The 26,353-nt window shown below is 42.8% G+C and overlaps 2 protein-coding genes across 2 annotated transcripts; both read right to left on the reverse strand.

Annotated features, from left to right (window-relative positions):
* Positions 1–120: 120 nt before the first annotated feature.
* On the reverse strand, positions 121–2,277 carry LOC140188512 (uncharacterized protein C1orf50 homolog). The gene is made up of 3 exons (XM_072244854.1): positions 2,242–2,277; positions 1,766–1,897; positions 121–972 (listed from the first exon to the last, which is right to left on the reverse strand). Exons 1-3 carry the CDS (start codon positions 2,260–2,262, stop codon positions 781–783), a joined length of 345 nt encoding a protein of 114 aa, XP_072100955.1. The 5' UTR covers positions 2,263–2,277; the 3' UTR covers positions 121–780.
* A 3,694-nt stretch (positions 2,278–5,971) lies between these two features.
* On the reverse strand, positions 5,972–26,353 carry c27h1orf50 (chromosome 27 C1orf50 homolog). The gene is made up of 5 exons (XM_072244732.1): positions 26,221–26,353; positions 20,817–20,932; positions 10,795–10,881; positions 7,617–7,748; positions 5,972–6,823 (listed from the first exon to the last, which is right to left on the reverse strand). The coding sequence occupies exons 1-5, from the start codon at positions 26,264–26,266 to the stop codon at positions 6,632–6,634; spliced, it is 573 nt and encodes a 190-aa protein (XP_072100833.1). The 5' UTR covers positions 26,267–26,353; the 3' UTR covers positions 5,972–6,631.

Below are 26,353 nucleotides of genomic sequence, written 5' to 3' on the forward strand. Positions count from 1 at the left end.
ACAACAGGGAAAGAGGGATAACTTTGATTTGAAAGAAAATAGGAAAACACTAGTCTGAAATACTAACGATTTAAGTGGAGAACACTTCCTTCAACAGAAATTTTATTTTCCAAATCAAAATTGAGGAAAAATCAATTTTTATTCATCAAAGATGTTAAAACCTGTGAAACAAAGACAGACTTGTCGAGCCAAATTGTATGTTAGCCATTGTAGAATGGGCTTGAAAGTGCAAATGGCCTGATACTGTCCCAGTAAGGGACTAAAGAAAGCAAATTATGAATCACTAAAGTCCATTTCCAATTGTAAATAATTCCAGTTACCACCTTACACATAAGAAATTCATGAATTCAGTCACAAATTGGAATATTGCCACTAAATATGGTATCTTGAGAATCACTTAATCTCATTCTTTGAGTCTATCCAGGAAGATGAGATTATATGCTGATTTCAAATATGAGTGCTGATAAGAGGCTACTGGTTAAGGAAATGTTTTATTTATGGCCTGATGTTAGCTGTTAATGATTACTGAATTATGTTCTTTTGTTATTTTGTCTTGTGCTATTTTATGTGATCTATAATTAATTTAGAGAATGCTATTTGCACTAAAGAAATGACAGATGAACAAGTCACGGACAGCCATTTCTTGGCTCTAAGGTAGTGTGTGAAAACCAGAACATGAAAGAAACATTTCAAAAAAGTGGCGAGAAAGCATGGTATTTCTTAACCAAAGGTCTTTGTCAGGACCCGTTGAATATTCAAGACTGTTCTTGATGGGAGGCATTAGTTCATCAGTGGGTTAGTCCCTGTAATTTCTGCCACGAGCTCTGCCTGGGTCGGGTGTTGAGTCAACAACTTGTCAATAAGACCAATTTCTGCATCTCTTTTGTTGATATCTTTGTATTCTGTCCACGACTGGTCATGTTGCAACTTGTAGGCCCCGAGGAACTCATGTGGGCAGCTTGGCCCCCACTCCTGTAATGAACAGCCAGAAATAATAGGTTTACAATAATAGGCCAACATAGAGTTCAACACCCCAAGACATGCTGAAGTACCTCGTGGACAATTGTATACTTTGGTGTATAACTAAGATTCAAGATTGTTTAATGTCATTTCCAGTACACGACTGTAAAGGAGAATGAAATAATTGTTACGCTAGATCTGATGCAGCACAAAAAAACCAAGAAGATAAAGAACACAAGAAAAACAATCAATATAAATACATAAATAGCTTACATGCATAGATTTGGGAGCTTTATGAAAAACTTGTGAATAACTTTGGAAACAGGGAGCCAATTGCATACAGCACATTCCATATAGCTGAGATATTGATGGAATGTTAGTCATGGCAATGTTGGCTGAGGCACAAATATTGTCCAGAACTAAACAGAGCAGAACCTGCTCTTCACCATGTAATATTTTACCCCTAAATGTAAATCCATTCCATTTTACATGGAACATCTTATACCCACCAGAGAGGACAAGCTGAGATTCAGCTTAACAACTGAAAGACAGTGTTTCGATCCCTAAATCCAGCTCTAAATGGCAGGGTGGATTATTACTTATGGCTCTAGAGTGGGGTCTAATGCAGAGGTAACGGTGCTGCTGGCCGATTCATGATGAAACTTCTCAGAGTTTGCCCCTCGGTGGCCGAATTAAGTCCCTGACCTTTTTCTCAACCACATCACAATGGTAGCACCACTGTGAAGTAGTTAAATATAGCTGCCTTTCATTCTCTGAGGATCCTTAAATATCTAAACTTGCTAACCTTTGGAGAAAGGATGGAGAAATATCGCTGTCCAGACTCACGTCTGTACATGAAATAAACTGTTCCAGGCTTCTTCACAATGTTGCAGGCAATGTGATGGAGATCGGCATCTTTCCTGGCCTCTTCCAGAACCTGAGCAAGAAGATCCAGCAACGTACAGATGAGGAAAGGACACAGGACTGAATTAAAAAAAGCACAATATTGACAGATTGGTATTTGGTGGCTAGCATAGACATAGTGGACTGAAAGGCCTCTTTCTGAGCTGTATGATTGACAATAATGGAGTTGGACTCTAAATGGACAGCACTTTTTCTACTTTAAATATTGACTGAATTGTAATTTGTGTAAAATTGAGTGTGCCAGTTTTCAAAGCTTTTAATTCTTATTATTCCCCTTCTGCCAGATGAATTCAACAGTCAAACACATACTGACACAAAGCAGATACAATTTTCAGAGATGCAAATTAAGTAACTTACTTGAGTTTTGAAGTCACTCATAACCCACTGAAGCAGGAGTTGAGCAAGCTGTGTAGATTTTGGCTTAAACCTCAGTGTTTTAAATTCAATTCTCTCGAGTTGAAGGTAGTGGCTGCCATCATTGTCTATGAGCAGCTGGTGATAAGCTACTCCTTTGATCTGTTGTAGAGTCAGTGATACCCGGAGAATGCACAACCTCCTTACAGAGGATGCCGGGATTCAACCTGAAATGTCGACAATTGCCCTCTTCCCTCAGGTGCTGCTTGACCCGCTGAGATCTTGCACCACACCTGCTGTGCCTTTGACTCTAAACTGGTTTGGTGCATCACCATGTTCTAACATAATTTTCCAAAAAAGTACGGGCTGTGCAGGTGATGTTGATAAACATTAAAGAATGTCATGCATTATGTGTGATCCTACCTGTTCACTACTCACTGAATGAACAGTAAGAATGAGCTCACCAGTGGCATGAGACTATCCAGGACCAGAAGACATAGGAGCAGAATTAGGCCATTTGGCCCATCAGGTCTGTTGCACCATTCAATTATGGCTGATCATTTCTTTCCCCCTCCTCAGCCCCACTCCCTAGCCTTCTCCCTGTAACCTTTGATACCATGTCCAATCAAGAACCTATCAAGCTCTGCCTTAAATACACCCAATTATCTGGCCTCCACAGCTGCCTGTGGTAATAAATTCCACAATTTCACCACCCTCTGACTGAAGAAATTTCTCCACATTTTAAATGGATGTCCTTTCATACCGAGACTATGCCCTCTTGTCCTAGACTCTCCCACCATGGGAAGCATCCTTTCCACAACTATTCTGTCTCGGCCTTTCAACGTTCAAAAGGTTTCAATGAGATCCCATGGACTAAACTCCAACGAGTACAGAATCAGAGCTATCAAATGTTCCTCACATGATAACCCTTTCATTCCCAGAATCATTCTTGTGGCCTCTCCAATACCAGCACATCTTTTCTTAGATGAGGAGCCCAAAACTGTTCACAATACTCAAGGTGAGGCCTCACCAGTTCCTTATAAAGCCTCAGCATTACATCCCTGCTCTTGTATTCTAGACCTCTTGAAATGAATGCTAACATTGCATTTGCCTTCTTCATCACCAACTCTATCTGCAAGTTAACCTTTAGGGTGTTCTGCACATGGACTCCCAAGTCCCTTTGCATCTCAGATTTTTGGATTTTCTCCCCATTTAGAAAATAGTCTGCACATCTATTTCTACTACCAAAGTGCATGACCATGCATTTTCCAACTTGGTATTTCATTTGCCAATCTCCTAATCTGTCTAAGTCCTTCTGCAGCCTACCTGTTTCCTCAATACTACCTGCCCCTCCACCAATCTTCGTATCATCTGCAAACTTGGCAACAAGGCCATCTATTGCATCATTGAAATCATTGATATACAGCATAAAAAGAACCCCCACAGAACACCACTATAATCACTGGCAGCCAACCAGAAAAAGATCCTCTTATTCCCACTTGCTGCCTCCTACCAATCAGCCAATGCTCTAACAATGCCTGCAAATTACCTGTAATACCATGGGCTCTTAATGTGGCACCTCGTCAAAGGCCTTCTGAAAGTCCAAATATACAACATACACTGCATCCCCTTACTCTATCCAACTTGTAATCACCTCAAAGAATTCCAACAGGTTCATCAGGCAAGATTTTCCCTTAAGGAAACCATGCTGATTTTGTCCTATCTTGTCCTGTGTCACCAAGTACTCTATAACTTCATCATTAACAATTGACTGCAACATCTTCCCAACCACTGAGGTCAGGCGGACTGGTTTATAATTTCCTTTCTACTACTTTCCTCCTTTCTCAAAGAGTGGAGTGACATTTCCAAATATCCAGTCCTCTGTCACCATGCCAGAGTCCAAATGATTTATGAAAGAACACAATCTTTACCGTTACCTTTCAGAAATCTTGTGTGCAGTCTCCCTGGTCTAGGTGACTCATGTACCCTTAGGTCTTTCAGCTTTTTGAGCACCTTCTCCCTTGTAATAATAACTGCACTCATTTCTCTTCCCTCATACCCTTCAACATCTGGCACACTGCTAGTGTCTTCCACAGATGCAGGCTATTCATTTAGTTTATCTGCCATCTCCTTGTTTCCGCCCCCCTCCCCCCACACTGATTATTTCTCTGGCCTCATTTTCTACTGGTCCTATATCCACCCTTAGCTCCCTTTTTTATTTTAACTTGAAAAAGCTTTTACCATCCACTCTGACATTGTGTGTCAGCTTGCTTTCATATTTTGTTTCCCTCCTAATGATTATTTTGGTTGCACTCTGTGAGGTTTTAAAAGCTTCCCAATCCTCTGTCTTTTTACTAATTTTTGCTTTGTTGTATGCTCTTTCTTTTGCTTTTACATTAGCTTTGACTTTCCTTGCCATTTGAGTACTTCGTAATTTTTGGAATACATCTATCCTGCACCTTCCTCATTTTTCCCAGAAACTCACACCATTGCAGCTCTGCTGTCATCCCTGCCAGCATCTCCTTCCAATTTACTGGCCAACTCCCTTCCCATACCACTATAATTTCCTTTACTTCGCTGAAATACTGCTACATCAGACTGTACTTTCTCCCTATCAAATTTCAAGTTGAACCCAATCATATTGTGATCACTGGACGTGGGTGCACTGTTACCCTATAACTGACTGTGTGGATAAATATGTTGCTTTGACTACAACCAGATTTGAAGTATTGACAACAAATACTCAGCTGTGATCCACCAGGCTCCAAGCCCTAGATCTATGCTGATACATTGCTGAGCCTGGCAACTGTCACACCAAAGCTGAGTTGCTTAGGTCAGGGGACATCTGTTTTCAGAATGGTGGAAAGGCCTACACAGAACAGTTGATGTTACGGCAGTTATCCAGATAGGGTTTTTTGAAGATGTGCAAAATAGTAGACGTAAGATGGGAAGGACAACATCTGGAAGGGAGTACAAAGGAAAGGATCACAGACATCTGGAAAGATTGCTGGGATGAAGGATATAGTAAGCCCTATTTTCTTCAGAATTAAACAAGTAATTAAAAGATATAAATGATATTAAAATGCTCCTTTTTAATATTAGAGCAAATGTTTGGTAAGTGCTCTGTCCTCATTGGGCTATAGGATGCTTGTACCAGGGGTTGGAACTTGCCATTTCACACCTCCATCATCAGCTTCAGACTTGCTCCGTAAGGCTGCAGAATAAAGTCTCTGCACCTCAGCTCTTTTTTTGTATTGTGTCACCTATGACCCTGGGGAAGCACTAAGCACCAGGATTTTTTTTTCCCCCAGGAAGAGCAGGAATGTTTTTGAAGATCTGCAGACCACTCTATATTTGGTAAATCACAGGCAGATTCTATGCCAGTGTTGACTGAGACCTGTCCCAAAATTTTACATTGAATGCGGATCTACCACCCTTTAGAGAATCACCCTCTGCTTCATAACTATTAGATCTATTGTCTCTGTCTTTTATTCACAAGCATGAGTTCTCTTATTTATTGTCAATCTTTAACACAAAGTTTATTTTTACTGTCTTAAGGACTTCTGTAATCCAGTGGCTAGGTGAAACCCACACAGTGTGGCCATTATAAGCAACAACAGGGAAAGAGGGATAACTTTGATTTGAAAGAAAATAGGAAAACACTAGTCTGAAATACTAACGATTTAAGTGGAGAACACTTCCTTCAACAGAAATTTTATTTTCCAAATCAAAATTGAGGAAAAATCAATTTTTATTCATCAAAGATGTTAAAACCTGTGAAACAAAGACAGACTTGTCGAGCCAAATTGTATGTTAGCCATTGTAGAATGGGCTTGAAAGTGCAAATGGCCTGATACTGTCCCAGTAAGGGACTAAAGAAAGCAAATTATGAATCACTAAAGTCCATTTCCAATTGTAAATAATTCCAGTTACCACCTTACACATAAGAAATTCATGAATTCAGTCACAAATTGGAATATTGCCACTAAATATGGTATCTTGAGAATCACTTAATCTCATTCTTTGAGTCTATCCAGGAAAATGAGATTATATGCTGATTTCAAATATGAGTGCTGATAAGAGGCTACTGGTTAAGGAAATGTTTTATTTATGGCCTGATGTTAGCTGTTAATGATTACTGAATTATGTTCTTTTGTTATTTTGTCTTGTGCTATTTTATGTGATCTATAATTAATTTAGAGAATGCTATTTGCACTAAAGAAATGACAGATGAACAAGTCACGGACAGCCATTTCTTGGCTCTAAGGTAGTGTGTGAAAACCAGAACATGAAAGAAACATTTCAAAAAAGTGGCGAGAAAGCATGGTATTTCTTAACCAAAGGTCTTTGTCAGGACCCGTTGAATATTCAAGACTGTTCTTGATGGGAGGCATTAGTTCATCAGTGGGTTAGTCCCTGTAATTTCTGCCACGAGCTCTGCCTGGGTCGGGTGTTGAGTCAACAACTTGTCAATAAGACCAATTTCTGCATCTCTTTTGTTGATATCTTTGTATTCTGTCCACGACTGGTCATGTTGCAACTTGTAGGCCCCGAGGAACTCATGTGGGCAGCTTGGCCCCCACTCCTGTAATGAACAGCCAGAAATAATAGGTTTACAATAATAGGCCAACATAGAGTTCAACACCCCAAGACATGCTGAAGTACCTCGTGGACAATTGTATACTTTGGTGTATAACTAAGATTCAAGATTGTTTAATGTCATTTCCAGTACACGACTGTAAAGGAGAATGAAATAATTGTTACGCTAGATCTGATGCAGCACAAAAAAACCAAGAAGATAAAGAACACAAGAAAAACAATCAATATAAATACATAAATAGCTTACATGCATAGATTTGGGAGCTTTATGAAAAACTTGTGAATAACTTTGGAAACAGGGAGCCAATTGCATACAGCACATTCCATATAGCTGAGATATTGATGGAATGTTAGTCATGGCAATGTTGGCTGAGGCACAAATATTGTCCAGAACTAAACAGAGCAGAACCTGCTCTTCACCATGTAATATTTTACCCCTAAATGTAAATCCATTCCATTTTACATGGAACATCTTATACCCACCAGAGAGGACAAGCTGAGATTCAGCTTAACAACTGAAAGACAGTGTTTCGATCCCTAAATCCAGCTCTAAATGGCAGGGTGGATTATTACTTATGGCTCTAGAGTGGGGTCTAATGCAGAGGTAACGGTGCTGCTGGCCGATTCATGATGAAACTTCTCAGAGTTTGCCCCTCGGTGGCCGAATTAAGTCCCTGACCTTTTTCTCAACCACATCACAATGGTAGCACCACTGTGAAGTAGTTAAATATAGCTGCCTTTCATTCTCTGAGGATCCTTAAATATCTAAACTTGCTAACCTTTGGAGAAAGGATGGAGAAATATCGCTGTCCAGACTCACGTCTGTACATGAAATAAACTGTTCCAGGCTTCTTCACAATGTTACAGGCAATGTGATGGAGATCGGCATCTTTCCTGGCCTCTTCCAGAACCTGAGCAAAAAGATCCAGCAACGTACAGATGAGGAAAGGACACAGGACTGAATTAAAAAAAGCACAATATTGACAGATTGGTATTTGGTGGCTAGCATAGACATAGTGGACTGAAAGGCCTCTTTCTGAGCTGTATGATTGACAATAATGGAGTTGGACTCTAAATGGACAGCACTTTTTCTACTTTAAATATTGACTGAATTGTAATTTGTGTAAAATTGAGTGTGCCAGTTTTCAAAGCTTTTAATTCTTATTATTCCCCTTCTGCCAGATGAATTCAACAGTCAAACACATACTGACACAAAGCAGATACAATTTTCAGAGATGCAAATTAAGTAACTTACTTGAGTTTTGAAGTCACTCATAACCCACTGAAGCAGGAGTTGAGCAAGCTGTGTAGATTTTGGCTTAAACCTCAGTGTTTTAAATTCAATTCTCTCGAGTTGAAGGTAGTGGCTGCCATCATTGTCTATGAGCAGCTGGTGATAAGCTACTCCTTTGATCTGTTGTAGAGTCAGTGATAAAGGTACTGCAAAGTTCCTTTAGAATGGGTCATTATCCAGTGAAAATGCAGCAAATCAGGATAGCATCCACATTGAAAGGGGCTTTAAGATGGCCATGTTATGGTCAATGGACCAGACTTTCCCAAGTAATGAAAATTGCTGGGTGAATCTTTATGTCACTGTTGCACTGTACATACACTGTAGCACAGATGGTGGAGGAAGTTAAACATTTAAGGTAAATTGATGTTTAACCCACTTTGACCACCAAACAGAAAGCATTTCACTCTTCAGATTTTAGGATCTGTTAAGAGCCGCAGGGTGCCTGACATCTCGACAATGATTGCAATCTAGAAAAGGATGCTCTTAAGTGGCCCATTTCCTGTCATGTGATCAGAGCACAAGGCAACGACTGCAGGAAAAGCTAACAACCACACGAAAGTAGGTCTCTAAAACTGCCGCTGGAGATAAAGTTCACAGCTTTTATGTAACCAGGGAGCAGGCTACATGCTCAATCAAATAATTCGGTTTGCAGCTACTTTTCAAAAGCAAGTAACAATGATGAATTTCAGATTCCAGGTGTCTAATACAACCACCATTGATGGAGAAGGAACACAAAATGCCTCTGACTCACATAGAAGACACTTAAGGAATGGAGGAAGCCGAGGGTGTGACCTGATAGAGGGATGTAAACTTACGAAAGGATGTTTTTCCCATATTAGGGGGTGGCTACGACAAGACAGAATGGGTTGAAGGTGCGAGATAGGAGGCTTTAAAGGGGATCTGAGGAGGAAATTTTTCACAAAGTCTAGAGCACACTGCCTGAAGAGGTGGTGGAGGCAGATACTCTCTGCATTTAACAAGCATCTATTTGAATCACCAAGGCATAGAATACTATATTTCAGGGGTTCCCAACCTTTTTTATGCCATGGATCAATACCATTACGCAAGGGGTCTGTGGACCCTAGGCTGGGAACTCCTGCTATAGATGGATCTAATGTAGATAGGTACACAGGAAGCGTGGACACGATAGGCCTGTTTCTGTGCTCAATAACTCCCTGATATTTCTATATTTATTTTGTTGTAGAAAGAGGCCATTCAAGCCATTGAATCTATGCTGGGTCACAGTGCAATCCCATTTGCCAACTATGTTTCTATGTAACCTATTCCCCCTGCATTCCTGTACCTCATTTACACCCACCCCCTCCACCCCGAGATCAGTGGTATGCCTTTAGGATGTGGGGTGAAATTGGAATACTGGTGGGAAACTCACATGATTACAGGGATAATACGCAAACTCCACACAAACAAAACCAGAGGTCAGGATTTAACCCAGGTCACTGGAGTTGTGAGGCAGTTCTACGATCTATACCACCGTGCCACTCCTATCCTGATTCTATTCTGGTCATAGACAGCCTGAGAACCCAACCTATTCTTTGCCCTGAACCCAGTATTTGTGGAACTTGCGCTGAAATCAGGAAGGTTCCTAGTTCGAAATTCAAAGCCATATTTAATCGCAATGATCTAAATTCCACTCTGCAAGGTACGCAGGCTGAATTTTCTTCACAGGTGGACAAAGGAATTGTAAGTAAACAGGAACTTCCAAAGCAGAAGCAGCTACGTTAGCAGATCTCAGTGACATTCTCTCAATTTGGAGGTTTGCAAAGCTGGAAAGGAGCTTTGACAACCACAAACTGTCAACCAGATCAGCTATCTGTGTTTTTCAGAGCAAATCTGTGGCCATGGAAAACTAGGGTGAGTCCAAAACAATGAGGAAGCAGTGCAAAGGTATTGCATAACTTTAAGGCTGCTTGTACCTTTCGACACACACAAACTGCTGGAGGAACTCAGCAGGCCAGGCAGCATCTATGGGAAAAAAGTACGGTCAACGTTTCAGGCTGAGACCCTTCAGCAGGACTGGAGAAAAAAAGACGAGGAGTAGATTTTAAAGGTGGGGAAGGGGAGAGAGAAACACAAGGTGATAGGTGAAATGAAACTGGGGGGGGGGGGGGAGGGTGAAGTAAATACCTGGGAAGTTGATTGGTGAAAGAGATACAGGACTGGAGAATGGGGAATCTAAGAGGAGAGGACAGAAGGCCATGGAAGAAAGAAAAGGGGGAGGAACACCAGAGGGAGTGATAGGCAGGCAAGGAGATAAGGTGAGAGAGGGAAAAGGGAATGGGAACTAGTGAAGGAGAGGGCAGGGGACCCATTACCGGAATTTCAAGAAATCGATATTCATGCTATCAGGTCGGAAGCTACCCAGACAGGATACAAGGTGTTGTTCCTCCAACCTGAGCATGGCGTCATCACGACAGTAGAGGAGGCCATGGATTGCATATTGGAATAGGAAGAGGAAGTGGAATTAAAATGGATGGCCTATCACCCAGAGTTTTACCCTCGCCTCCCCACCCCCACCTTTTTTAAATCTACTCCTTTTTTCCCTCCAGTCCTGCCGAAGGATCTCGGGCCAAAATGTTGACTGTACTGTTTTCCATAGATGCTGCCCGGATTTCCAGCATCTGCAGATTATCTCTTGTTTGTACCTTTCGAGCTTTGTCTTGGAGATATTGGATTTGCTCGGCTATCATGGTCAGTTTATTAGTAGCGTTGGCACGGACGAAATCATCTGCCTGGAATAAAAGAAATTTCAAATTTAGTGAAGCGAAAATCACAAAGTAGGCGAGACTTCAGGGCTTCACAGAATTTAAACAGCATGGAAACCGACCTTGTGGCCTACCAAATTCAGGGTGGCTACTGAGATCCCAGGCTATGCCGATCCCAGTTTGTTATTCTCTCCATGTTCCCATCAACTCTCCATACATTCTACCACTTATCCACACACCAGATGCAATTTAAACCACCCAGTTAACTTACCAGCCCTCATTTGTTTGTAATGTGGGATGGAACCCAGAGATCAGGAGAAGAAACAGAGATTAGGATTCGGCCCGTGACACTGCAGCTGTGGGTCAGTAGCTCTGTCAGTTGGCCCATGTTCACTACTGATCTGTCAGTCAGATCAGAAGACCGTACAACATGTGAATCCGAAACCCAACTTCACCTTACGTCTTCAGTCCCATATCCCCCATTCTCTCGCCTAAACTTTCAGTTGCCCTCAGGAATTTTATGGGAAGACATTTCCAGATTGTCCAAGGAAGCATTTCCATGTATCACCCCATCCACCAGCTTCAGCTTTTATGTAATTTTAAAGCTTATGAAGTGAAAGATTTAGCTGTGCACTGGAAGTATCAGTAAATTCCCTTCTTGGTTTCAAACATGTCTAACAGTAAACACATATAAAAAATACTGCTACCATTCCCCCGATGAGTCAATAGGGAAACTACTGCCAAGTGGGGAAGTTCATTTTAAATTTATTCACTATTTTGAATGTAGGATCACTGGTCAGACAAGCACTGATGGCCCTTCAGAAGGGAGTGGGTGAACTATTCCTTTAACCACTGTGGTGCTTCTGGTGAATTTACTATCACAAAGCGGTTGGTAGGAAGTTCCAGGAGTGCCAAATTGAACTAATCCCTTTTGCTTCCACATGGTCCATATCCTTCCATTCATTGCAGATGTTCTTGGTGATAGATGTCACACATTTGGGAGATACCAATGGAGGAAGAACTGCAGTGCACTTTATGGACAGCACACAGTTACAGACAGTAACTGTGCACGTGCAATGGATGTCTGAAGTGATGGAAGGGATGCCGGTGAAGTGGACTGCGTTCTCCTGGACAGTGTTGGGGTTCTTGAGTGTTGCTGGATCTCCATTCATCCGGGCAAGTGGAGAGCATTTCAATTCACTTGTGTCTTGTAGATGATGGAAAAGCTTTGGTAAGTCAGGAGTAAGCAACTTGCCACAACGTACCAACCCTCTTATCTGCTTCTGTTCCCAATGTGTTTGTTTTTTATTTATTTATAGATACCATGCAGAATAGGTCCGGCTGGCCCTTTGAGATGAGCTGCCAGCAACCCACCAACTTAATAGCCAAACCACAGGACAATTTACAATTAACCTACTAACCGGTATATCTTTGGACTGTGGGAGGAAACCGGAGCACCCGGAGGAAACCCACGCATTCGTTTGGAGGTCTTACAGAATACAAGGTATTGTTCCTCCAACCCCAGTCTGGCCTCATCGTGACAGCCATAGCCACCCATTTTAATTCCACTTCCCATTCCCATTCAGATATGTTACACCTTATTTGGATAGCCTCCAACCTGATGGCATGAACATCGATTTCTCAAATTTCCAGTAATGCCCCCCACCCCTCTCCTTCACAATTTCCCATCCCCTTTCCCCTCTCTCACCTAATCTCCTTGCCCACCCATCTCCTCCCTCTGGTGCTCCTCACTCCTTTTACTTTCTTCCCTGGCCTTCTGTCTCTTTCACCAATCAACTTCCCAGCTCTTTATTTCATCCCTCCCCCTCCAAGTTTCACCTATCATCCTGTGTTTCTCTCTCCCCTCCCCACCTTTTAAATCTACTCCTCGGCTTTTTGTCCCTCAGTCCTACCAAAGGGTCTCGGCCCAAAACGTCGACTGTACTCTTTTCCATAGATGCTGCCTGGCCTGCTGAGCTCCTCCAGCATTTTGTGTGTGTTGCTCGGATTTCCAGCATCTGCACATTTTCTCGTTTGTAGCAGAATCATATTTGAAAGAAGTAGTAGTAAAAGAAGCAGTTTCATGAACTGTCTGAAGGACGTTGCCTTTGGTCACATTGTTTGCTGGTGCCATCTTCTTCCGTTCTTGGGCCTGGTTTACTCCTGCTGTTGTAATCCTGCTAGCACAACTCGCAGCTTGGCTAGAGGCATGGCCAATGCTAAGGTGGACATTTTTTGTGTTACAGACAGCATCTGCTTTCATGGACTGGATGGTTAGATTAGCTCTCAGCTGCTTTTTTATAATGTGTGGAACTGAATGGACGGCAGCCATTCAAGTATCAGGTCCAACCAAACAATCCTAGTTTCAGTCCCTCAGTTGCCTTGAATTAATTTATTTGAATCAGTGCAAGAACTGAAATGTTACAAACTGGTGGTAGTTCAGCTGGTAAAGCTGCTGCCTCACAAAATGACCTGAGGGATTCAATCCTGACCCTGGCTACTGTCTATATGGTGTTTACATGTATAGCCTGTGATTATTTGTGTTTTTCAAAAATATCAGAAACATTCAGATGTGATGAGATTGATTTAGAGGGCCCTTGACTTAGTGATGTCAACACTCAGTGCTTTAAGAAGACAATCCACTACTGTATTCCCTGGCCAATAAATCCCCAGTCACGTTCACAAAATAAAAGATTCATCAGTTCCTCCAGTATTTTGTGTGTGTTCTTCAAGATTTCCAGCATCTGCTGAATCTCTTGTGTTAACTATCGATCTTCTCCAAAAAAAAATGGGACTGATAGATGTCCTCCTTTTTTAAAGGAAGGGGCTTCCCTTCCTCCACCATCAACTCTGCTCTCAAACGCATCTCCCCCATTTCATGCACATCTGCACTCACTCCATCCTCCCGCCATCCCACTAGGAATAGCAGACATCCCACCCTGCAAAAACTCATTTCAGGGAGGTAGCACCATCAATTTGCAGGAGACTCCTGGAACTTGCGGGAGAGCTGGGATGTCTGCAATAGAGTAGCTCCTTAGCAGCTAGCCAGCTAGTTTAAATAACGTTAGCTATGCTAATGAACGAATGACACCTGTTAAACTCACCTCAACATGTCTTTTACAGTCTAACCCACCATGGGCAATAGAAACCAGCAGGCCAGGCAGCATCTCTAGGAAGAGGTACAGTCGACGTTTCGGGCTGAGACCCTTCGTCAGGACAACTGAAGGAAGAGCTAGTAAGAGATTTGAAAGTGGGAGGGGGAGGAGGAGATCCAGGGGGAGATCGTTTCGCTGAACACCTACGCTCTGTCCGCCAGAGAAAGCAGGATCTCCCAGTGGCCACACATTTTAATTCCACGTCCCATTCCCATTCTGATATGTCTATCCACGGCCTCCTCTACTGTAAAGATGAAGCCACACTCAGGTTGGAGGAACAACACTTTATATGCCGTCTGGGTAGCCTCCAACTTGATGGCATGAACATTGACTTCTCAAACTTCTGCTAATGCCCCACCTCCTCCTTGTACCCCATCTGTTATTTATTTATATACACACATTCTTTTTCTCTCTCTCCTTTTTCTCCCTCTGTCCCCCTCACTATACCCCTTGCCCATCCTTTGGGTTTTCCTCCCCTCCCCCTTTTGTCCCATGATCCTCTCATATCCCTTTTGCCAATCACCTGTCCAGCTCTTGGCTCCATCCCTCCCCCTCCTGTCTTCTCCTATCATTTCAGATCTCCCCCTCTTCCTCCCACTTTCAAATCTCTTACTAGCTCTTCTTTCAGTTAGTCCTGACAAAGGGCCTCGGTCTGAAACATCGACCGTACCTCTTCCTTGAGATGCTGCCTGGCCTGCTGCGTTCACCAGCAACTTTTATGTGTGGGACTGATAGCTGTTCTCCAGGCCTTGAATCTCTGATCTAGTTTGAGGTTTGGGTTACAGAGAAAGAATATTTCCACTGGCACTCGACTGTAAGTGAGATGCTAACCATAACTTCCTTAAATGATCTTTGCAGCTTTAACATTCAGAATTCTGTCAAAGACTTGAACATGTTCCACAACAAATGTGGTCAATTTAATGTGAAGTCCTTTGCAACATCATCCTGAGGTTACATAAATGGAAATCTTCATATCTAACTTGCTGGTATGGGACACAGATTGTCCGACGCATCTACCAACTCACTTCATATGTAAAGTGTTGCACTTAGCAACATCCTGAACATAAGAAAGAAAATATTTTAATTCCGATTTTTTACCCAACTGTCAGACCTGATTCACACATTGTAATTGTAAATAAAAAAGTTTCACTTCTCGTTAAGAGGACGTTTCAGTTCAGCATCCGCCCAGCCAGACAGATGCACTCTCCTCACTTCCAACGGAAATGTACTTAGACCTTTTTATTTAGAACTTAGATCTTGAAAACCACAAGAAACCAAGGGGCTGAGATAGTGTTTCTATTTTCATGGTCCATCAGTAGCTTGAGGGCAAATCGCAATTTCCCAATTGTTCTCTCAGCAGGTTTTTGGCCAAAGAGAACTTTTACTGCTTTTCCTGGCAAGATGCTTGGATTCCTCCCATTGGCAACCAGCTGTCTCCCCCGGTCCAGTTCGAAGAAACCAAGTGTCTGCCTCACTAAACAGAATCGTACTGAACAGGCTGCCTGCATCACTCCAACTCACCCCAATCAACCATCTCCCCAGGACAGTTTCCACACCCAGGCCTGCTCCAAGATATGCCAAACAGCCATCTGCCCATCTCCACCCACAAAAATTTGCTCCCATTCTGCCTATGATACACATGAACCAAACTATTTACTTCAACTTGTACCACGTGGCCACCCACCACAACCCATTTATTATTCCAACTCTAACCATTCAACAGTTTATCCCACTCCATCCCTCCCCAGTTGGTTTATCTATGTACTCTGTATCAACAAACCCTCCTGAATGCAACAAACATATGCTACTCCTTCTAAGCCTTCAGCAGCTTGTCAATGAGCAGATTCATTCTCAGCCAGCCAGTTTACTACACTACACACTCCATGCCAACAAGTTGTCTAGCTCACTTCATCTCTTATCAACCAGTTTCTGTCCTCCACCTCTGCCCCACCCAACCAAACTGGCAGCTGCTGCAGTTTACCCCATACTAAACCGCTATCTACCCCAGTTTATTTCCTACCAACCAGCTCTCTGCCCCAATTCCCATCACACCAACCAGCACTCTGCCCCACTTCCCATCACACCAACCAGCACTCTGCCCCACTTCCCATCACACCAACCAGCTCTCTGCCCCAATTCCCATCACACCAACCAGCACTCTGCCCCACTTCCCATCACACCAACCAGCTCTCTGCCCCAATTCCCATCACACCAACCAGCACTCTGCCCCACTTCCCATCACACCAACCAGCTCTCTGCCCCACTTCCCATCACACCAACCAGCTCTCTGCCCCACTTCCCACCACACCAACCAGCCTTCCCCAATCACTGCCACTTCCCAGTCCAGCCACCACCGACAAGCCACTTCTCCCACAGCACCAGCTGTTTGCCCCACAGCACCTGTACCAACCAAGTGTTTATCCCACACAATCCCAACAAACCAAGTGAATGCCCCGCTCCAGGCTGGAATTGGGGTTGAGAGGAAAAATGGATCAGCCATGATGAAATGGCGGAGCAAACGCGACGGGCCAATAGCTCAATTCTGCTCTTGTGTCCTCTGGTATCAATCATCCACTTCTTACTTTTGTCCCAAACTAACCAGCTATGAGCTTTACCCCACTAGAGACCCACCTGTTATCTACCCCTTCCCACTTTAAATCTTTCAGCGGACTCCCCACTCTTCCCCAGCTGTCCCTTCCATTCTCTCCACTGCATCCATACTGACCAATCTGCCCATCTCTGTTAATCCCACTTGTCTGCTTTAGGCACTTACCCCTCCAACAAGTACCAATTCAATTGCCATTTAAACATCGTCATTGCATCTGCCTCCACTGTCTCTTCAGTCAGCTTGCTCCAAATATTGTGTGAAAGACTTGCCCTTCGGATCTCCTTTAAATTTCTCCTCTCACGTTAAACCTGTCCTCCTCGTCCTAAACTTCCCCTTCCTGGGATAAAAGATTCTGGTGACCTATCCCATGTATGCCTACATAAGCAAACTAAGTAATCTTTTCACTCCACTACCCAGCTGTATCATCACATTCAGAAAACTATGGACATGGATCACAAGGTCTCTCTGTACATCAGCACTTTCTAAGGTCCCTGTGTTTACTTTATACAGTACATCCCGTCAGAATTTGACCTCTCAAAGTGGATTACCTCACACCCATCTGGATTAAATTCCATCCAATATTTCAACTCACTAATGTGCAATGTTATCCTTAAATTCTCTTGTTCATTACTACAGCTCCACTAATTATTGTGTATGTGCAGACTTACTAATCATATTCCATGCATTTTCAGGTTACTGGCCGTGTGAATACCCGTTGTTTTCAAAGTTCAAGTAAACTTATTATCGAGGTACATATATGTCAAATACAACCCTGAGATTCATTTCCTGTGGGCATACTCAATAATTCCATAGAATAATAACCATAACAGAAACAATGTAAGTAAGTACGTGTTTGGGACAGCATTGTGGGCTGAAGGGCCTGTATTGTGCTGTAGGTTTTCTATGTTTCTTTCTTTGTAATGAAAGACCGCACCAACTTGGGCATTCAACCGCTGTGCAAAAGACAACAAACTGCGCAAATACAAAAAGAAAGAAATAGTAACAACAAATAAGTAAGCAATAAATAGCGAGAACGTGAAATAAAGAGGTCTTGAAAGTGAGCCGGAAGGTTGTGGGATTGGTTCAATGATGGACAAGTGAAGTTGAGTGAAATTATCCCCTTTGGTTAAGAGCCCGATGGTAGCAGCATGAACAGAGCACGTCCTGGGTGATGGAGGGTCCCTGATGATGGATGCTGCTTTCCTGCAACAGCGTTTTGTGTAGGTATGCTCAATAGTGACTTTACCTGTGATGGTCTGGGTTATATCCAATACTCTTTGTAGGATTTTCTGTTCAAGGGAATTAGTGTTTCCATACCAGGCTATGATGTATCCAGTCAATATACTCTCCACTACACATCTATAGAAGTTTGTCAAAGTTTTAGATGTCATGCTAAATCTTTGCACACTCCTAAGAAAGTAGAGGCACTGCTGTAATTGCACTCACATGCTGGGCACAGGTTGGGTCCTTGGAAATAATACTGAGGACTTTAACGTTGCTGACCCTCTTCACCTCTGATCCTCTGATGAGGACTCTGGTTTCCTATTCCTGAAGTTTAGGAGCATGCTAGAGGGAGAAAAACTTATGGGGCTCCAGGCAAAGAGCTGGTGGATAGGATTGACCAGATAGTCTTACAGGGAGCTGGCTTGATGCGCCAAATAAACTCTTTCCATATTGAAAAAAGATTGCCAAACTCTTAACTGCTCCCATCTGATTGATGTTTGCAGAACATACCTGACTTCTGTCATTGAAACTGCTGGAGTCCTACACACAGGAGCCAGAGCACCCTTCAAAAATGCAGGCAAATTTGAATAAGGTGACTGGGAGGGGAGAATGGAAAGATAAAGGTGGAAATGCCAATGAGAGAGAACAGAGGAATACTGTGTGATAATGAAGACAGTAATACTTCAGTGGTCTACCACTGATTAATTATATACCCTGATGCTTTGGCCAATTCCATCAAATTATCCACACACACCAGCCTCTTGATCCATAAGTATAACCATCCAATATTTTCACTTGTGATTCCCCACAACACTCAGATTATAATAACCCTACTCTGTATTTTATTTTATTGAGGCATGGCAAAGAGTAGCTCCTTCTGGCCCTTCGAGCCAATTACCAATTAACCTACCAACTGGTACATCTTTGGACTGTGGGAGGAAACCGGGGCACTCGGGAAAACCACATGGTCATGGAGAGAACATACAAGCTCCTTACAGGGCGCGGTATTAGTATTGGTTTACTATTGTTACCGTGATACAGCAAGAAAGCTTGTCTTACATACTATTTATAGAAATCAAATCACAGTGCACTGAGGTAAATCAACAACACTGCAAAATAAAGTTTAACAGCTGCAGAGAAAATGCAGTGCAGGTAAAAACTAAGGTGGAAGATCAAGGAATCTCTCTGGTTGTACTTGACGCACATGGGTATTTTGAATCTGCTTGCATCAGCAACCACTGGTGCCCCAAGCTGTGAATTGGCACGTCTTAATGGGTGAGGGACAGGAGAATGGTTACTTTAGAATCAGAGCCTCAGGGAATGGGTGGATTGAGCAGAAGGAAGGTGATCTCCAACAGCAGAGAAAGAATCTATAATTGAATTACAGGGAGGTGGAGCGAAGTTAAGATGGCGGCAAACGGTGACTCCTTTACTTGCATCTTCGGAAACAGCTCTATTTTCATCTTTAATATCTTTATTTTTCCCTTTCAGGGTTCTTTTGAAGACCCAACCTGGAGTTACACGCTGACTACGGTTCTTTGCGGGAATGGGACCCGCTCTCGGGGCTTCAGGACTGGCCATTGTTTGGCATGGCAAGGGTTTGGCCTGACAGTCCAGCTTGAATTCGGAAGCCTAAGATCTCAGGACTCTGGGGACGGCTGGATCAAAGGTCGGTGTCACGGCAGGAGACGCATGTGTCGTTGGGGGAGTCGGAAAACCTACTGCTGTGGGCCTGAAGATCCGGGATCTTTGCGATTTTCAGGCACAGAGCTCGAAAAAAGTGATGTAACGGATTTTTAACATCGGAAACCAGAGAGTTACTTGTTACATCTCCCCGCTCGCTGGGAAAATGGAGACACCTCTTTCTCCCTTATTAGGGAGAGAGAGAATCTGCGGTATGTCAAATGCCGAGTGAAACTCAAAGTCTTTGGGGTAAATGCAAGTCTGTGTCTTTGCTATTGTTTTGCTCACGCTTGAGTGCTTGGTGGTGGGTGCTGATGCTATTTTTTGCTGGTGGGGGGAAGGGGGGGGGATTATTGTTCCCTGCCGCTTACACACAGGAGGGAGGGGAGTTGGGGAAGGGGGGGACTTTGGGGTTCTTACATTTGACTGTCGTTTATTCTTTGGGGCACTTCTCTGTTCTCATGGATGTTTGCGAAGAAAAAGCATTTCAGGATGTATATTGTATACATTTCTCCGACAGTAAATGTACCTTTGAATGACAAGAAGAGGTGCACTCTGTGCACAAACATCGTAGAATCGGGCACTACAAAGTGTTGCATTAACATCAGGTCCTTCAGCGCAGCACAGTGACGCAGCCAGTGGAGCTGCTTGCTTCCCAGCTCCAGAGACGCAGGATCAATCCTGACCCAGTGCTGTCTCTGTGGAGTGTGTACATTTTCTCTGTGATTGCACAGGTTTCACTTGGACGCTCTAGTTTCCAGTAGATTAACTTGCCACCGTAAATTGGCCCTTGTGCAGTTTAATAGGAGAATCCGGGAGAAGTTGGTGGAAATGTGAGGAGAATAAGTTACAGGAAAAATTAATGGGGGGCTGAGACTGCTCTTTGAGCTGGTATAGACTTGATGGAACAATTAGATGCCTATATAGGAAGGAAATATTGAAATAATATAGATCTGTCAGGTTTCAATAGCCATCTACTATCATTTCACTAACGGCTATAAGAGGGAATGCTATAGGTGTTCCTCAGCTTGGCTCCCATTCTTCATTTTGTTCCACAACATTGCCTAGAACTGTGCTTGTATGAAGGTTGGCTGAAGGTCCATTGGGTTCATTTAGCAGGCAATAGGGTTCACCTGGGCAATGATGCCCTCTACAGTTGAGTGGGCCATTGCCACTAAGTGCCACAGTTCCTGCCTGAAACTCTACTCTTGTGAATGACTTACATCATCCGTGCAGAATAACCAGAGGCCTGGATGAGAGAGGGACTCTGCATTATCAGGGAAAGTACATACCTTTTGGATTTGTTCTGCCAGAACTACAAGGTCAAGGGGGTCTCCAAGCCGATTAGTCTTGTAGGAGCTGACCAGCTGCAGGCCTACAGGGTTGGCATTGCTTTCCACCAGTGCCACTGTAAACGAGACAATAAACAATGAGAAGACACAATCACCCTTTGCCAACTGCACTGGAACCAAGAGAAATGGACTGCCACTGTCAATCTCTTTGGGGTAACAAATTAATGTTCCAATTAGCCTTGGCACCCAGTGATTTTGGAGGTGTATCAAGTTAGCCTCACTTCTAACCTTTGATCCCTACTAGTAGACAGTGCATGGGTGTTTATCACCTGCTGGGAATTACTCAACGTATTTCTGAACATCCATGAACACCACCTCACTATACTGCAGATGCTGGAAATCCAAAGCAACACACACACAAAATGCTGGAGAAATTCAGCAGGTCAGGCAGCATCTATGGAGGGAAATGAATAGTTGATATTTTGGGCCAAGACTCTTCATCACAATTGGTTAAAAAAAAGAGGAAATATAATGCAGAAAAATGAGAGATCATCCAAAATATAAAAGCAGAATATTTTTGAAATGGTGAGAAATTAAAAGGTATTTGTTTTTAAAGGGACTGGGTTATCCTTATGTAATTGTTTATTTGGGTGGCGGGGTGGAGGTACATCTCTACCAAAGGAGATGTAAGGTGCTCCTTCCCTCCACCAGCCTGCAGGTGCCCCTTGGGCAAAGTGTAGCACCTGCTTAGCCCTCGATCAGGGTCACATGAAGCCCTGGACGCAGGTGGTGGACGGTCGTATGAGCAGCCAGTGCATATCACGTCTTGGTTATGCGACCACCGCCAGACAATCTCTGACGAGTATTGATAATGGCTGGGGCCACTCGTCTTGTGAAGACACTGCCCAGAAGAAGGCAATAGCCAACAATCTCCGTAGGAAAATTTGCTAAGAACAATCAGAATCAGAATTATTATCACCGGCATGTGACGTGAAATTTGTTAACTTAGCAGCAGCAGTTCAATGCAATACATAATATAGAAGAAAAAAAGTAATAACTAAATCTTATTCAGTATACTTTATACAGTATACGTATATTGAATAGATTAAAAATCATGCAAAAAACAGCAACATTATATGTATTAAAAAGAAAGTGAGGTAATGTCCAAGGGTTCAATGTCCATTTAGGAATCGGATGGCAGAAGCTGTTCTTGACCATGATCACCTATGTCATACAACACAGCACATAACGATGACAATGATGAATGATTTACTAAAATTTTACAGGCAATTTAGAAGCCTAATGGGACATTGGCGCTTAGTCCAATGGAATTTAAATTGAAAAATAAAGATGTATAAATACAATTATTCAGAGCTCTGGTGAAGCTGCATATGGAATATTGTGTTTAGATAGTCAACGTGGACTCAGATGGATGAAGGGTCCCTTTGGGTGCTTATCCTTCTGTATGGCCTCCTGATCCTAGTGAGGGATACATCTGTTGTACAGGGTGTACAGCGATAGTTCACCATTTGATTCCTGAGACCAGGGTTTTATATTATAAAAAGAGAATACCCAGACTCGCCTCATAGTCTCCAGCATTTTGAACAGCAAGATCTCACTAAACGGCACAAATTCTGACGGTGCCTGATGGAGCGTGTGCAAGGGTGAGGATTGAACTGACTGGCATGTCCAGAACCGGGGGTCACAGTCTCAAACTGTAGGGTTAGCCACTCTTTCTCAGATGAGAAGGAATGGGTCTTTGTAATTTTTAACCAAGAGGGCTGTGGAGGATTAGTCGCCGAGGTTGATAAACTTTTGGATATTAAAAGGATCAAAGTATAAGGGGTCGGTGCAAGAAATTCATGCCCAGGTAGATAAGCAGCTATGATCTTACAGGACATGCAGAAGGGGCAGAATGGCCTGCTATGTTTACTTCTCATGTTTTAAATGTTGTCTATGCTTCCTTCTCACCTGCACCCTTGCCCTCCATACCCCTACCATCCATGTACCTAACCAAACTTCCCTTAAACGTTGAAATCGAGCTTGCATACACCACTTGCGCTGGCCGCTCATTCCACACTCTCATGACCCCCCTAGTGAAGAGGTATCCCCTCATGTTCCGCTTAAACTTTTCACCTTTCACACTTAACCCATGACCTCTGGTTGTAGTTCCACCCAACCTCAGTAGAGAAAACCTGCTTGCATTTACCTCATCTATACCCCTCAATTTTGTATATAACCATATAAACATATAACAATCACAGCACGAAAACAGGCCATCTCTACCCTTCTAGTCCGTGCCAAACTCTTACTCTCACCCAGTCCCACCGACCTGTACTCAGCCCATAACCCTTCATTCCTTTCCTGTCCATACATCTATCCAATTTAACCTTAAACGACAACATCGAACCTGTCTCAACCACTTCTGCTGGAAGCTTGTTCCACACAGCTACCACTCTCTGAGTAAAGAAGTTCCCCCTCACGTTACCCCTAAACTTTAATAAGTGTCATAAGATGAAGAAGGTCTTCAGCTATGACACAGATGAACAGAATTATGTGAATCAAGCACAGATGTGCAAGAGGGATGGAGCATCTAATAATCAAAGTGGTAAGTGATGTGATTCACATATGGCCATCAAACCTGACTGCCTCAGATCTTGCTGTATAATGAATTTACTTTTTGTGAAATACTTGGGCAAATTTGTTGAGGGATATTGGAAACTTGGTTCGGAAAAAGAGAGGGATCTTCAATAAATATAGGCAGCTTGGAGTTAATGAGGTGCTCGAGGAATATAAAGAATGTAAAAAGATTCTTAAAAAAGAAATTAGAAAAGCAAAAAGAAGATACGTGGCTGCTTTGGCAAGTAAGGTGAAAATAAATCCAAAGGGTTTCTACAGTTATGTTAATAGCAAAAGGATAGTGAGGGATAAAATTGGTCCCTGAGAGAATCAGTGTGGACAGCTATGTGTGGAGCAAAAAGAGATGGGGGAAGATTTTGAACAATTTCTTTTCTTTGGTATTCACTGAGGAGAAGGATATTGGATTGTGTAAGGTAAAGGAAACAAGAAGGGTAGTTATGGAAAGTATGACGATTAAAGAAGAGGAAGTACTGGCGTTTTTAAGGAATATAAAAGTGGATAAGTCTCCAGGTCCAGACAAGATATTCCCTGGGGCCTTGAGGAAAGTTAGTGTGGAAATAGCAGGGGCACTGACAGAAATATTTCAAATGTCATTAGAAACGGGGGTGGTGCCGGAGGATTGGCGTATTGCTCATGTGGTTCCATTGTTTAAAAAGGATTCTAAGAGTAAACCTAGCGATTATCGGCCTGTGAGTTTGACGTCAGTGGTGGGTAAATTGATGGAAAGTATTCTTAGGGATGGTATATATAATAATCTGGATAGACAGGGTCTGTTTAGGAACAGTCAACATGGATTTGTGCGTGGAAGGTCATATTTGACAAATCTTACTGAATTTTTTGATGAGGTTACTTAGAAAGTTGACGAGGATAAAGCGGTGGATGTTGTCTATGTGGACTTCAGTAAGGCCTTTGACAAGGTTCCACACGGAAGGTTAGTTAGGAAGGTTCAATCGTTAGGCATTAATATCGAAGTAGTAAAATGGATTCAGCAGTGGCTAGACGGGAGATGCCAGAGAGTAGTGGTGGATAACTGTGTGTCAGATTGGAGGAGGGTATGTAGCGGTGTGCCTCAGGGATCTGTACTGGGTCCAATGTTGTTTGTCGTAAATAGTAATGATCCGGATGATGGGGTGGTAAATTGGATTAGTAAGTATGCAAATGATACTAAAATAGGTGGCGTTGTGGATAATGAAGTAGGTTTTCAAAGCTTGCAGACAGATTTAGGCCAGTTAGAAGAGTGGGCTGAAAGATGGCAGATGGAGTTTAATGCTGAAAAACGTGAGGTGCTACATTTTGGTAGGACTAATCAAAATAGGACTTACATGGTAAATGGTAGGGCATTGAAGAACGCTGTAGAACAGAGGGATCTAGGAATAATGGTGCATAGTTCCCTGAAGATGGAATCTCATGTGGATAGAGTGGTGAAGAAAGCTTTTGGTATGCTGGCCTTTATTAATCAGAGCATTGAGTATAGGAGTTGGGATGTAATGTTGAAATTGTATAAGGCATTGGTAAGGTCAGATTTGGAGTATTGTGTACAGTTCTGGTCACCGAATTATAGGAAAGATGTTAATAAAATTGAGAGAGTACAGAGGAGGTTTACTAAAATGTTGCCTGGGTTTCATCTCCTAAGTTACAGAGAAAGGTTGAACAAGTTAGGTCTTTATTCTTTGGAGCGTAGAAGGTTGAGGGGGGGACTTGATAGAGGTGTTTAAAATTATGAGGGGGATTGATAGAGTTGACGTGGATAGGCTTTTTCCATTGAGAAAGGGGAAGATCTCTATCAAATCTCCCCTCAATCTTCTACATTCCAAGGAATAAAGTCCTAACCTATTCATTTTTTTCCTTATAACTCAGGTCTTCTAGACCCAGCAACATCCTTGTAAATTTTCTCTGTAGTAGTCTGCAAGGTTGGATTGACGCAATCCAGCAAGAGGTCACTAAGTGGTTTGACAATAGGAAGAAGAGGATGATGGTTGAAGGTTGCATTATGGACTGGAGGGCTGTGACTAGTGGTGTGCCACAGGGATCAGTGCTAAGCTCATTGTTGAGAATGCGCACAAAATGGCTACTTAGCAGATGACACCAAACTAGTCAGTAACGTAGACATTGAAAAAGGTTCTCAAAAAATGACAAGATCTTGATCTGCCAGGCAAATGGACTGAGGAGTGGCAAATAGCATTTGACTCAGATAAGTGCAAGGTAATGTACTTCAATCAGTCAAACCTTGGGAGGATTTTCACAGTGAACAGTGGGGTGCCAGGGAGTGCTGTACAAACAGAGGGACCCAGGAGTACAACGTATAATTCTCTAAGTTGGACAAAGGTCCTGGTCCCATACTCTGTAACTCTTCAGTGGACATCTGAGCTAGTTCCATATGACCACATGTCATCCACATCCCTCTAAACATTTCCTATTCATGCCCTTGTCCAGTTATCTTTTAGAAGTTATTTTTATACCTGTCTCACCCTCTCACCTTAAATCTTTGCCTCTAGTTTCTGATTTCCTTGCCCTGTGAAAGGACTGAATGTATGCCACTTATGATTTTGTACATCTCTATACGGTCACCCCTCCAAGAAGTCCTAGCGTGCCCAACCTCTCCCTATAACTCAGACCCTCTTCTGAGTGTATATACCTTATGTAACCACAAAGCAGGATAAATTCCTTAAAGATTAAGATACTTTACTGTTACCTGGTTACATTGCCTGCGCTTCAGGTCACTAGCAGTAACAACTAAATATCAATTAGTCAGTCTCCTTCTTACCAGCAGCGCTAGGCGACTTGTCATTTCCAGGATCGCAGTCACTCATGATGTTAGTGGAGTCTCTAACCCACTCTGAATTCTCATGACACTGACTACCTGCAAGCGTTTTTATCCCAGGGGCCTTCCTCGCTCC

The sequence above is a fragment of the Mobula birostris genome, chromosome 27 (genome assembly GCF_030028105.1).
Source record: "Mobula birostris isolate sMobBir1 chromosome 27, sMobBir1.hap1, whole genome shotgun sequence".
In the NCBI taxonomy this organism is placed as follows: domain Eukaryota; kingdom Metazoa; phylum Chordata; class Chondrichthyes; order Myliobatiformes; family Myliobatidae; genus Mobula; species Mobula birostris.

What these genes read in the sequence shown, in the direction of transcription:
- LOC140188512 (XM_072244854.1), bottom strand. Translation starts at nt 2,262, where the DNA reads ATGAGTGACTTCAAAACTCAA. An exon ending in TGAGTGACTTCAAAACTCAA is followed by an intron (nt 1,898 to 2,241) that starts GTAAGTTACTTA and finishes CTTCTTGCTCAG; the next exon opens with GTTCTGGAAGAGGCCAGGAA. An exon ending in TCTCCATCCTTTCTCCAAAG is followed by an intron (nt 973 to 1,765) that starts GTTAGCAAGTTT and finishes TGTTCATTACAG; the next exon opens with GAGTGGGGGCCAAGCTGCCC.
- c27h1orf50 (XM_072244732.1), bottom strand. Translation starts at nt 26,266, where the DNA reads ATGAGTGACTGCGATCCTGGAAATGACAAGTCGCCTAGCGCTGCTG. An exon ending in CAAGTCGCCTAGCGCTGCTG is followed by an intron (nt 20,933 to 26,220) that starts GTAAGAAGGAGA and finishes TCTCGTTTACAG; the next exon opens with TGGCACTGGTGGAAAGCAAT. An exon ending in TGGCAGAACAAATCCAAAAG is followed by an intron (nt 10,882 to 20,816) that starts GTATGTACTTTC and finishes CTTTTATTCCAG; the next exon opens with GCAGATGATTTCGTCCGTGC.